Source organism: Symsagittifera roscoffensis, chromosome 2 (assembly GCF_963678635.1).
Source record: "Symsagittifera roscoffensis chromosome 2, txSymRosc1.1, whole genome shotgun sequence".
NCBI lineage: Eukaryota > Metazoa > Xenacoelomorpha > Acoela > Convolutidae > Symsagittifera > Symsagittifera roscoffensis.
In genome coordinates, this window is record NC_087063.1 from 25,354,105 (window position 1) to 25,366,864 (window position 12,760).

At 35.3% G+C, this 12,760-nt stretch overlaps 1 protein-coding gene across 1 annotated transcript in view; it reads left to right on the plus strand.

Annotated features, from left to right (window-relative positions):
- Positions 1-12,760, plus strand: part of LOC134840454 (calmodulin-lysine N-methyltransferase-like) — a 525,993-nt gene that overhangs the window by 487,281 nt on the left and 25,952 nt on the right. Inside the window, exons 3-4 of the mRNA XM_063856261.1 lie at positions 11,051-11,333; positions 12,052-12,112. Of these exons, the coding sequence (XP_063712331.1) occupies positions 11,051-11,333; positions 12,052-12,112 (344 nt within the window). The remainder of the gene's footprint in view (positions 1-11,050; positions 11,334-12,051; positions 12,113-12,760) is intronic.

Here is a 12,760-nt window from a genome sequence, read left to right on the forward strand (position 1 = left end):
GCACCCCCTTATACAAAGTATAGAGCTCCTCAGGAGCGCGAAGCTTATTTTAGTTCTTATGTAGTTTATAGATTCTGGATAGCTTTCTTGTCTTTTTTCACTTAGTTTTTCATCGTCGGCGTGGCTGTTGGAGCAGCGCCACCGGTGCATCAAAAACATCAAAAAATTAGCGGGCAGAAGCTACTCTGCTCTACGTTTAAAATTCTTTGCTGATATTTGGAGTTCTTCAGCGTTTCGTGGTATTTGTATGCATCCTTATGCAGTTTTCGCGATGTTTTGGCATGGGGGTTGAAAATTTTCACATCAAAGAAAGCGCGGCTGAATCATGAACCCCAGAGTCCGTTTGCCTTAATATCAAAACGTGCCTCATCTTCAGTTGTAGTTGAATTGTTGACAAAGCTTTCGCCTTGCAACGGCTGAAGTTTCGGCTCAATCTCGACGTCATGGCAAACGTCTCGACGTCATGAGGTTGGCGAATGTGTCTCTAATTTCATTGTGTCTTATGTGTGTGTGTAACCACTTTTTGCACCGTGAAGCGCATGTGTCAAGTTAAAATTAGCACCACATGTGAGTGGGGTTTTGGTTGGTTCCCATCCGTATCTTAAGTAAATACCATCTCTGAACTCTGATTTATTCAGGTTGAAGTTGTATCTGCTCAGTGGTAGAGCATTGAGCCAGTTAGAGGCTGCCTTTTCAGAGGCCAGGTCGATTGCGTTTTTATTCAAGGAGTTAATGAGGTTTGTTTTTTTTTTTCGATTTGTCCTATCAGTTATCAATTTTTTGATTTTCGTACATATTTTTTCTTGCTGTGTTACTGCTGTAATAGGATCTTGAGATTCCAGTACTAGTGATGTTTCCTTAGACCATTCTAGGCAGCTTTCATGATCGGATGGCAGCTTGATGTTAAGTCCGCCCATTGTAAGGGGTAAGGAAGATATCTCACGGAACTGGGGGTTTGAAGTGTCTTTACCGACTAGGTTAGGTAATAATTGTTCTTTGATAATATTTTCACATATTTCTAAGTTTTCCATAGTGTTCGGCGTTGTCTTGGCAAGAAATGAAAGCTTTTCTTGAACTCCTTAAGTATAGCAGGCATAAACGTTTTGAGGGGAGGTTTTAGCGATTTTCGTTTGTTTCAAAATTTTGATTTGCTCATTCTGTTGAAATTCGAGGAATTTTTTACATTCAGTTTCTGTTCCTATAACTGAACCAAGCACTCGGGCTCCTGCCTTTATATTGATTCCTGTATTTGCGAAGATTTTCTGAGCTTCACCGAGTTTTTCATCCTTGACAATGAGTTGGCATTTGGATGGTTTCACTTGGTAGCCGAAAAATTTACCCAGTGATACAATTTTATCGAGGACGGTTCGTAGATTGCTTAATTTACCGACTGCGTTTCCGTCGTCTGCGTACCATTTCTGGGTTACATCGTCTACTGATAAAAGTTTTATGAGGGGTATTATGGCTAGACCGTACATGGCCATTGCTAGTGGATCCCCCTGGGTTGTCCCTTCTTGAGAGTAGGTTGTTTTTTTTTGTTAACGAATAGTTTAAATGGATTGGAGTAGGAGTTTTTAATCGCTGTTAAAAGGGAAGGGCAGGTATTTTCGATGTTTTTTAATGCCAGCTTTCGGTTCAGCGAGTTGAAAGCGTTTCGGCATCTAGCAGTAAAACAGCATCGGCGGAAATTTTGCTGTATTGATCTCTTAGCGTGTGGATCGCATATTCAATGCCACATTTTTGTCCAGGCAGAGTTGGTAGTTCGAACCGAGCGACATGAGTTCGTTTTTTAGGCATTTAGTTATTGTTCGCCCTATTACCCTACGCATAACTTCTCCTATGCCTATGGGTCTTACCCCTCGATTCTTTTCTAACGGTATTAATCTGCATGCGTTATATGGTTCCATTAGTTCTGGATTTAGTTCTTCAGTGGCCAATTTTTTTGGCAATTTTAGCAATTGTTTTTGAAATCTCAACTGATTGTTGCCCGAAGTGTGTTAAAATACGTCTCCATTCATTTACATCGAGGCCAGATGGTCCATGCGATCCGTGCGTTCTCGTGGCTGCCTTCTTGATTTGTTGACCGTTTATCTGATCGAACATCGATGGATGGAAAGGAATTGTTTCGTTTGAGACTGGTGTAATATAGTTCTCATCAATTGGTTTAGATGGTGGGTGTTTCTCTATGAGAGTCTGTTCTACTGTCTTACCTTTGACAATCTCGTCGAGCGAAAGAACGCCTGTAGATGTGTCTGTTAGTTTTGCAATTGCGCTTGATATTTTTCCAGTATTCATTAGTTTGTTGTATTCAATATTTTTCCAGTATTCAATAAGACGAAAAATCAAAAACTCAAACCCAATTTTTCTCGACACTGGGGATTTGTTTTTAAAATTTTATGATGTGGATCGAATCATGACTATAAGGGCTTTAATATGATACATCACTCAACCCAGTCCCATGATTTCTTGTGGTACCTGATTTTGCGTGGAAAACAAAAATGAAAACAAACAAACTAAAACACCTGAATACAAAGTTCCTCCCCATTTTCAATTGTCGGAATAACAACGATAGTTGGTTCCTGTTCAAATAGCTTCGTCGTTTTTTTTTTTCAAATAGCGTCATCGTTTATTTTGATGCGATGAGAGATCTTAAGGAAAGCCTAGAATTTCGATAGTAAAATTAAATAAGGTATATTTGACAACACTTTTGCTCACAAAAATATAGAAAACAAAAAATCAAAAACAAAATTCAAAGATAAAATTAAACTTTTCGGCAGAATTTTGTTTGACTTGTTATTAACCCTTGCGATAAGCAAGGGTATTACAATCGGGACTAGACTTTTTTTCCCGTAAACAAAATTGCCCATTAAACCTTCACTTCTTCTAGAGGATCTTCACTTCTACTGGATTTTTCTTCTTTCAAATTTAAATCAAACTACTATCACTTAAGTAAAAGTTAGTTCAAGCCCTTTTCAGTTTTAATGATCTTTGCAAAAAATTTTCCAAGTTTTTTTGGGGTTCGTGGTTTTCGTCCTAGTTTCTTTCGGTTCATTTTCCGTTTTTTAAATGCCATTTTTTTATCTGGTAGGGTTTTTATTTGTTTTATTTTTAAAGCATGGCTTCTGTTTCAATGTAATCAGTTTTTACTAAAACTGAGTTTCGCTAATTTTTAAACTTACCGTGTCTGATTTTAATTTTTTTCCGTTTTTTAAATTTTCAAACAGTTTCAGTTTATGTTGAACTTAGTCAACTTATTTTGCGTTATTTCGAGGGCAAAATATAGCCGTTTGAGATTATGTGTTTCAATTGGATGGGCGGTAAACACTTAATTTTTATGAAATTTTTTATTGCAATTGTTTTGTTTTCGGGTCATTAGGTTTTGACCTAAAGTTTTTCGTCTTTGTTGCCGCTAGGTGAAGGTTGTCTACTTTTTAAGGGCTAATAATGAACTTCATCCGATACAAATATGAATTTTTTTGTTGCAGTAATTTTTCAACTTTTTTGTAGTTAATTTTTCAAGTAATTTGTTCCAACAATTTTTCATAACTTTTTTTGACATGTCTTCTTTCATTCACTATTTTTTACCGCAATGTGTGCCTTGCATCGCAAGAGTTGCCAATCTCCGCTTCGCCATTGTAAATTATTATTTCCCAAAAGGTGCCAAAAATTTTTCGATGACAAGTTTTACTTGAGTAAAACTAAGTAACAGTTAGTTTCATCAGTTTCATAAGCTTTTTGCTCACTTTGTTCGCTCGAAATTCCTATTTGATAAAAACAAGTTTTATGAAAAATTATTGGGATCGGGCTTAAAAATTTATTTTGCTCTTAAAAAAGTTATCGCTCTTCTCAAAAATTTAAAGTTTTCTCAAAACTACTGTCGATTTTCAAAAAAGGGGAACCAACAGAAAGTTCGCCCACTCTGTGTGCCTGTATAATCTCCTTGTCTCTTTTTACTTTACCCCACTTTCTACAACCTTTAAAAAATCTGTGGAAGAAATAGTTGACTCAAACTTTCATTGGATTTTGCTTTCATTTTCTTAAAAACTATCGACCAAAATCTTAGATTTTGATTTCAATAAAGGACGGGTTGTGGGAAGCTCCACTGCTTAAGTTGCTACACCCATTTATTACACGAAGATTTATGGCCCTCGGAAAAGTCGAATTTTTAGTTTTTTGTCCATATTTTCCAACTTTTCAATTTTTCTGTTCAAATTTAGCGGTTACTCCCAAATTTTTTGCACAAAATGTTATGGACCTCAGAATGGTCAAAAGTTTTTCTTTTTCACTGTTTTTGAGTTTTTAGACTTTTCTCCAAAATTATACTTCCAAATCTGAGATTTTGAGTCCAAAGGATGGGTCGTGGAAGCTTCCTCAAATTAGCGGCTGCGTCAAATTTTTCTACACGAAAAACTATGTTTCTGAGAATAGACTAGATAGTGATTTTTTACTGTTATTTCAATTTCTAATCCCGCGGCTACTTCTATATATCTTTACCCCAAAGGTTTCATTTTTTGACCGTTTTTCGAAACTTTTTGAATTTCCGCGAAAACTACTGTCCTAAATCCAATCCAGATTTTAATTTCAATCGAAAATACGAGTTGTGAGAAGCTCCCCTGCTATGGTGGCTACGTCCAAAGTTTTCATACCAAATTATGTTCTTCTTAAAAAGTGTCCTCACTAGTCTGAGATTTTAGTTTCAATCGAAAGAACAGGTTAGTGGAAGCTCCCCTGTGTAAGTGGCTTCGCCCATTTTTTTCCCACAAAGTGTAATGGTCGCCGAAAAAAAACAATGAATTGTTGAACGTTTTTTGAAGTTTTTTGACAACTAGATAACTACCGTACCAAATCTGACGTCTTTGGGAAAATTACATATTCTCTATAAGTTTCACTCTTTTTTTATTAGAGAAACAAGGTTTTGGATGAAGTCCAATTTTTTTTTGAAATTATCTGTTTCCGGCATACAATTTTCCTCCCTATTTTCATTGGTCGGCACAATATTATTAGAATCAAATCAGTATCGATATGAGAAGTTTCGTCAGTAAACCCATACCGATTTTGTGGTATTTGAGCACAAAAAATAAATAAAAACTAAAACACTGCGGAATACAAAGATCCTCCCTATCTTCAATGTCGGCATCAAATCAATTAAAAGAATTCCTGCGACGTAGTTTTTGATCGTCTATGTTCTCAGATGTGACTCCTTGTTTTCGTAGATTTAACTTCTCTAAGTTAGAGAGACTGGATTGCCTTTCATAGATCCTCTGCGAATTGCAGAAACCACAATTATTATCTATCAATAGTGGGATGGTGTCAGGGTTCCCCAAGGGGTTTGTTAATTTGGCCTCCAATAGTGAATGCCTAAATCCTTTTAGTTTACGAGATACGAAGATTTTTGTGATTACTTTCAAAGTTTTCAGAAAACTTAAAATTTAAAAAAATAATACTTGATTTTGCCAGGCCTTTAATATGGGTTCTCTCAGAAGACCAGGGGTTACGAATTTCGTCACCAAAGGCGACTGCTCAAATACTTTTAGTTTCCGAGGTGTGACGTTTCCCATCTCTACAGTGGGGTGCTGTCAGGGTACTTCCAGGGGTTGAATCTAGTCTCCTAATATGTCTGCTGAAGTTTTCAGGGATGCCGTTTTTAAAAAAAAAAATCAAAAAAATTGAAATAATTTAAAATTTTTAACCCTGAGGGTTATCTCTGGAACTGCAAATCTTGGTTCAAATGCGACGTTTCAAAAACTTCAAGTTTTGGAGATCTGACATTTCTTATGTCTTTTGAATTTGTTCAAAGAACTAATATATTAAAATTCATAATATTTGAAGTTCCCATCTCTAAAGTATGGCGCTATCAGGATACTTTCAGGGGTTGAATCTTTCCTCTAAATATGACTGCTCACATCATTTTAGTTACCGAGAAATGGCCTTTTTCGTATGTTTTTCTTTAAATTTTCAGAAATTTTGATTTTAAAAAATCGAAAAAATTTGAAATTCCCAACTCCGTATGTGGGTTCTGTCGGGGTCATCTCAGTGGTTGCAAATTGCGCTTCCAAATATGACTGCTGAAATCTAGGTAGTTTTCGAGATATGGCGTGTTTTATGATATATTTTTTCGAGTTTTAAGAAAACTAATATTAAAAAAATATTGAAGTTCCCAACCCTGTAATTGGGTACTCTTGAGGGTTTTTTCAGGGTTTGCAAAACTTGCGTCCAAATGCGACTGCTCAAATACTAGTATCTGAGATGGGACACATGTCAGTTTAAAATTTTTTAAAGAATTTAGATATAAAATTTCACAAAAGTTCCCATCTCTATAGTGAATCTCTCTCAGGGTACTTTCAGCTTTTGACTCTTGCCATCAAGAACGGTTGCTCAAATGCTTTAATTTTCCGAGATGCGACGTTTTTTATAAAATTTTCTCAAAACTTTTCAGAAAATTTAGTTTTACTTAATTTCATAAAATTCGAAATTGCAACCCTTTAGCTGGGGGCAGGGTCTGCAATGTTTGCCTCCAAATGTGACTGCTCCAATGCCTTTAGTTTTTGAGATATGACGTTTTTTTTTTACGATTTGTCCAAAAGTTTTCAAAACTGAAATATAATTTTTTTTACTTAATCTGAGTTTCAAAACCCTACAGCTGGTTGCTGCCAGGGAAGTCATTGAGATTGTAAGTCATTCCTCCGAATATGACTGCTGAAATAATTTTAGTTTACCAAACACGATGTTTTTTCAATACTTTTTCTAAAATTTTTGAAAAAAAACTTAATTTGAAAAATTTTGAACCAATTCTTTTTTTCAACCCTCTTATGGGGGTGATCTCAAGGTAATTTCAGAAGTTGAAGCTCTATCCTCCAAGTTTGACTGCTCAAATCGTCTTAGTTTTCATAAAACTTAACCTAAAAAGGTTTGCAAGTTTGAATTTCTCAACAATATGGTGGAATGCTTTCAGAGTACTACCAGGAAGTTAATGTACTGACTACAAATATGACTGCTCAACGCATTTCATTTTTGTAGATATGACTCCTAGCTGTTGCAAATGTGGCCGCCATCCTAATATTTTTGCTCATTTTGTTGAAGTTTTCAAAATGGACATTATTTAATGATATTTAACATTGCGATAGTTACTTTTGAGACAAGCAAGGATATTGCAATCGGGTACTAGATTTTTTTCTCGTCAAGAACTTTGTTCACAGAATCGCCAAAATTAGAAATGGTGAATTTAAACTCAATTCATAATAAGTTCATATTTATTTGCGTCTCCCGCGCACTTGGTCTGGAGGTAACGATTACGCATGGGGTGGCAAAAGTCTTGGGTTCAAATCTGACCAGGAGCTGTTTTTTTTCAAACGGGGAATTTTCCCTCTCAAAAATTGTCTTACTTGTCAAAAATCGGCTTATTATCAAAAATCGGCTTATTTGTCTTTTTTATTGTAGAATTGTTGTTTCTTAATTTTTTAAAATACATTATACTTGTTTTTAGTGTTATGATTTAGCTCTTATTTGTCGGGTCTTATTTGTCTGCTTATGTTTTGACGGCTTAATAGCCACATTTTTTGCTGTATCTTGTGCATATCTTTTGTCGGCTTAGTAGCCACATTTTTTTTTGCTGTATACAGTTATCTTTGTACTGTATACAGTTATCTGTAATTGGGTACTCTTGAGGGTTTTTTCAGGGTTTGCAAAACTTGCGTCCAAATGCGACTGCTCAAATACTAGTATCTGAGATGGGACACATGTCAGTTTAAAATTTTTTAAAGAATTTAGATATAAAATTTCACAAAAGTTCCCATCTCTATAGTGAATCTCTCTCAGGGTACTTTCAGCTTTTGACTCTTGCCATCAAGAACGGTTGCTCAAATGCTTTAATTTTCCGAGATGCGACGTTTTTTATAAAATTTTCTCAAAACTTTTCAGAAAATTTAGTTTTACTTAATTTCATAAAATTCGAAATTGCAACCCTTTAGCTGGGGGCAGGGTCTGCAATGTTTGCCTCCAAATGTGACTGCTCCAATGCCTTTAGTTTTTGAGATATGACGTTTTTTTTTTACGATTTGTCCAAAAGTTTTCAAAACTGAAATATAATTTTTTTTACTTAATCTGAGTTTCAAAACCCTACAGCTGGTTGCTGCCAGGGAAGTCATTGAGATTGTAAGTCATTCCTCCGAATATGACTGCTGAAATAATTTTAGTTTACCAAACACGATGTTTTTTCAATACTTTTTCTAAAATTTTTGAAAAAAAACTTAATTTGAAAAATTTTGAACCAATTCTTTTTTTCAACCCTCTTATGGGGGTGATCTCAAGGTAATTTCAGAAGTTGAAGCTCTATCCTCCAAGTTTGACTGCTCAAATCGTCTTAGTTTTCATAAAACTTAACCTAAAAAGGTTTGCAAGTTTGAATTTCTCAACAATATGGTGGAATGCTTTCAGAGTACTACCAGGAAGTTAATGTACTGACTACAAATATGACTGCTCAACGCATTTCATTTTTGTAGATATGACTCCTAGCTGTTGCAAATGTGGCCGCCATCCTAATATTTTTGCTCATTTTGTTGAAGTTTTCAAAATGGACATTATTTAATGATATTTAACATTGCGATAGTTACTTTTGAGACAAGCAAGGATATTGCAATCGGGTACTAGATTTTTTTCTCGTCAAGAACTTTGTTCACAGAATCGCCAAAATTAGAAATGGTGAATTTAAACTAATTCATAATAAGTTCATATTTATTTGCGTCTCCCGCGCACTTGGTCTGGAGGTAACGATTACGCATGGGGTGGCAAAAGTCTTGGGTTCAAATCTGACCAGGAGCTGTTTTTTTTCAAACGGGGAATTTTCCCTCTCAAAAATTGTCTTACTTGTCAAAAATCGGCTTATTGTCAAAAATCGGCTTATTTGTCTTTTTTATTGTAGAATTGTTGTTTCTTAATTTTTTTAAATACATTATACTTGTTTTTAGTGTTATGATTTAGCTCTTATTTGTCGGGTCTTATTTGTCTGCTTATGTTTTGACGGCTTAATAGCCACATTTTTTGCTGTATCTTGTGCATATCTTTTGTCGGCTTAGTAGCCACATTTTTTTTTGCTGTATACAGTTATCTTTGTACTCGATTGTTGTTTTCATTTACTGCTGCAATTCTACTAGCCTTGATTTCGTATTTTTTTTTAATTTTAGCGGTTAGCGTAGTGTTATTACGAACCTTCTTTTTTTCTAACCCAACTTGCAAATAAAAGTGTTCACATATTTCGAAATTTCACTGTAGCATTAAAATTTGCATAGCATCTGTTCTCTGCTTTACTTATGGCTAGGCTTATTAAGTGTCCGTGGTTAGTGCGTGAGACTCATACTCTCTATCGCAGATCAAATCCGAGACGTAGCCGAATGTTTACTAGTTCGAGGCTTATTTCCATTTTATTTTGCTCTTTATAGAGCTGATTTTTTGTTGTGTTCTCGCTAGTGTTTGCGAAGTGCAGCTTCATCTCTGTGTAAAAAAAGTGTTTCCTGGATTTTTTTATAGTCATTCATGCATTACTTTTTGTGCAAAACGTCGCCAGATTTTTGTGCGACGTTTATTTTTTAATTAAACAGCATATCTGGCTTATCCGATGAATTTAAGTGTCCTTTTTTGCTGCCTGATATCGAAGAATGAAGTATAAGTATCAAAGATTAAAGTGAGTAGTAATACCATAATGCCATGCTCAGTAGTTAATGCAAATAGTTCTTTGGCCGGAGGCTCGAGTTTTTTATCCTGTTTTTTGCCATGTTTTCTAAAGCTCATTTTCCAGTTTATTTTTGTTGTAATTGCAGCTCGCCTCTATATTAAGTTCGACGCGGGAGTTATAGAATATTCTACCCTCGAGCTTTCGAGCATAGTTTCAACGTGCAGTCCAGTTTTTTGTTTAACATAACGTGCTCATTTTCCTGCATAATTTTGCAAAGTTTATTACAATGTTAGCTTTTGTTTAGTTCAATACGTTTTGGTCAATAAAAAATCGGTTGAAGCCTCAAATTGCATATTTGGACAAGCGAAAAAAGTTTGTGTGTGTGTTTGTTTTCAGGTTTGGTAGGTTTGGCCTAGATTAAATCGGCTTAGTGACCTGTTGGTCTTTTGAGCTGGAGTGTGACTTAATAATTTGATAAATCGAGTTTTTTTTCGATTTTTTTTCCGACTTAGCGGCTTTCTTGTTATTTATCGCAATTGATGCGACACTCAGCTTCACCTCTCCGTTCAAAACTTTTCATCTACAAAGAAAAAATCTGAAGTTAGTTACGCTTGATTTATCTATTGATGGCAGCAAATGATATGTATGAGCTAATGCAAAGAAAGAACTAAATTAAAGAAGATTCCATTAATGAATTCCGTGATTTTGCTTGTGAAATCGCTAAATATAGAAAGTGCAGTTGTATGCTGTCATCCATTTTAGATTTTGTCGATGTCAAAATACGAAGATCTGAAACCCATGAGTTATAGAGATTTGACCATTATAGTTTAAAAAGAACCTCTAGGCGGAAGTTTTTTTATAGTTCAATTTTTGAAATCAAACGCGTTGTTGGATGTCACCGTCTATTGTTACAGTTGCATACCTCTCGTTTTTAAATGTATTTTCATAAAGGCAGTTTTCACGTATATTAATCTGTTTGAAGCTCCGGAGGTGCGTTGCATGCTAATTATTTTATTAAGATTTTCAATTTTTGTTCCAACCTCGTCGCTGAAGGTGTTTGAAAATAACTATGCCTTAGGTCCGTTCATTTTCCAGCCAATTTTGAGTACCCCAAAGAAGCCTTGTTGGAGGGTCAAATGTTCATAATAAAGACAATTTGGTTTCCAAATTTAGGTTTAACATTCAAGAATTTCAAAAGGTATAAAATTTCAATATTTGAAAAAAAAGTGTCGAGAAAGAATGATCTGTTTTTTTTTCGGTTTTTGGATTAATTTTCGACTGACCTCCCAAAATATGAAATTTTTCAATGTTTTTGTATTTATTTCTCGTTACTATTTCAGGGTTGCTGATCTTGTTGTTATAATATTTGTTTGATTAATTTAGATATTCAGAGATAGACAGGTGGATCGTAAACATCTTTCGGCAGACAGCAGTGGATATGCAGAGCAGTCAAGTACTGTCGTGTTTGAGTCATTCCAGCTGGTAAAATCAGAAGTAGTAGAGGAAGACAACAGCGAGTGTTGCTGGAAGAGACATTGGTTGTCTATAAATGCTAATGGTGATAAGGGAACTAATGTGGAAAGGGAAGTGTCGGTAATGGTGAGGCATCTGACAGGTCCGATCATGTTCGAAGAGTTGCTCAAGTTCAACAACACTGGAAATGTCTGTTAGTGCAAACTATTTTACCGTTTACTTTTAACCCATCACAACCGACCAAAATTTGGCGTGTAAACCATTGATTTTACAACGTTCAGAAAGAACTCCGCCGTTCAGAAAGAACTCCGCCGAACAATGCCCGCGGTTTTTTACCAAACGAAATTCTAATTACCTCATTCCGAACACATACAAATTTCAACAGAATTGGGCAGCGTTAAGGTAAATTTCGTTTGGTAAAAAATCGCGGGCATTGTTGGTACGGTGAAAGAGCCAATTATCAATGGATAGATATCTCATGGCGTGATAACTGGATAATTGAATTAAAAAAGTAGCGAATGTTTGCTCTCTGTTTTTGGGTTCTGCGAGAATGATATAGTACGGCTATTCTAGATTATTTGATAAGGATTTGACCGAAAAGAAGAGAATTTTCTACTCGAATCTAAAGACGACCTTGCTATCAAACTTGTTAGATAGATTCTAGAATCAACTGTGATCAAATATCAAATATTTCTTATTTGTATCATCCAGGAGCTAGCCCCGGTTGTGTCTTTCTGGCAAGCATTTTCGAATTATAAAAAATTTGACATAAAGCATCTTTGATTTAGGGCTCAAAAAGTCTACTTACCCTACTCAAAAAAATCTTTTCAAATATAAAATCAAAAGTGAATTAACTGCCTTGTCGCAAGTAAATGCCAAATAATACATTCTAGGATTTGATTGTTTTTTAGGCGTTTGGCCTGCTGAGGAAGTTCTTGCCTTCTATCTTCTAAAGAGTCAAAGCAAATTCACGTGAGTTCAATTCACTTGTTTTCATCGGCGTATTCTGATTGTTCATTATAATCTTCTCAGAAACTCTTTCTTCGGGATTTAAATGGATCCCATTTAAGGTAAGGGTCGATGGCGTTGAGTTCACTGACCATCTCCTTCACCATTCTCTGCGTCTCTACAAGAGACGATTTGAGCTTCATATTGTCCTCGTGCAGATCTTTAATGTATTTTTCCATGGAGTCCACCTCTCGGTTTCTCTCCTCTAGTAACTCGTAATTTTGTCTAATGAGGTCTCGACAACTGTCCTGTTAATATCAACTTTTGGAAGTTATCATTGTATCTGCTTACCAATCGCACCCGTTTTGCTACTATTCAAGAAACCCCTTAGTATGTAATTTCGAGATCCTTCTAAGAATGAAAATTCATTCAAAAACTTTCTTTTTAAGTGTAACAACAAAGTGATTATCACTTAGATAGGATATCGATCGTGATAATTTTTAAGAGTCGATGAACGTAGTTTAAACTTTTATCTAGGTCCTGATGAGTTTGATGATGCTCGAATTCAAATTTCAGCGGTTTGACTTTTTCTTTCTTTTTAAGTTATGTTCAATTCCTTTCCCGATCGAAATAATTAATTTACCTTTTGATTCAGTTTTGAGATTTTTTCGA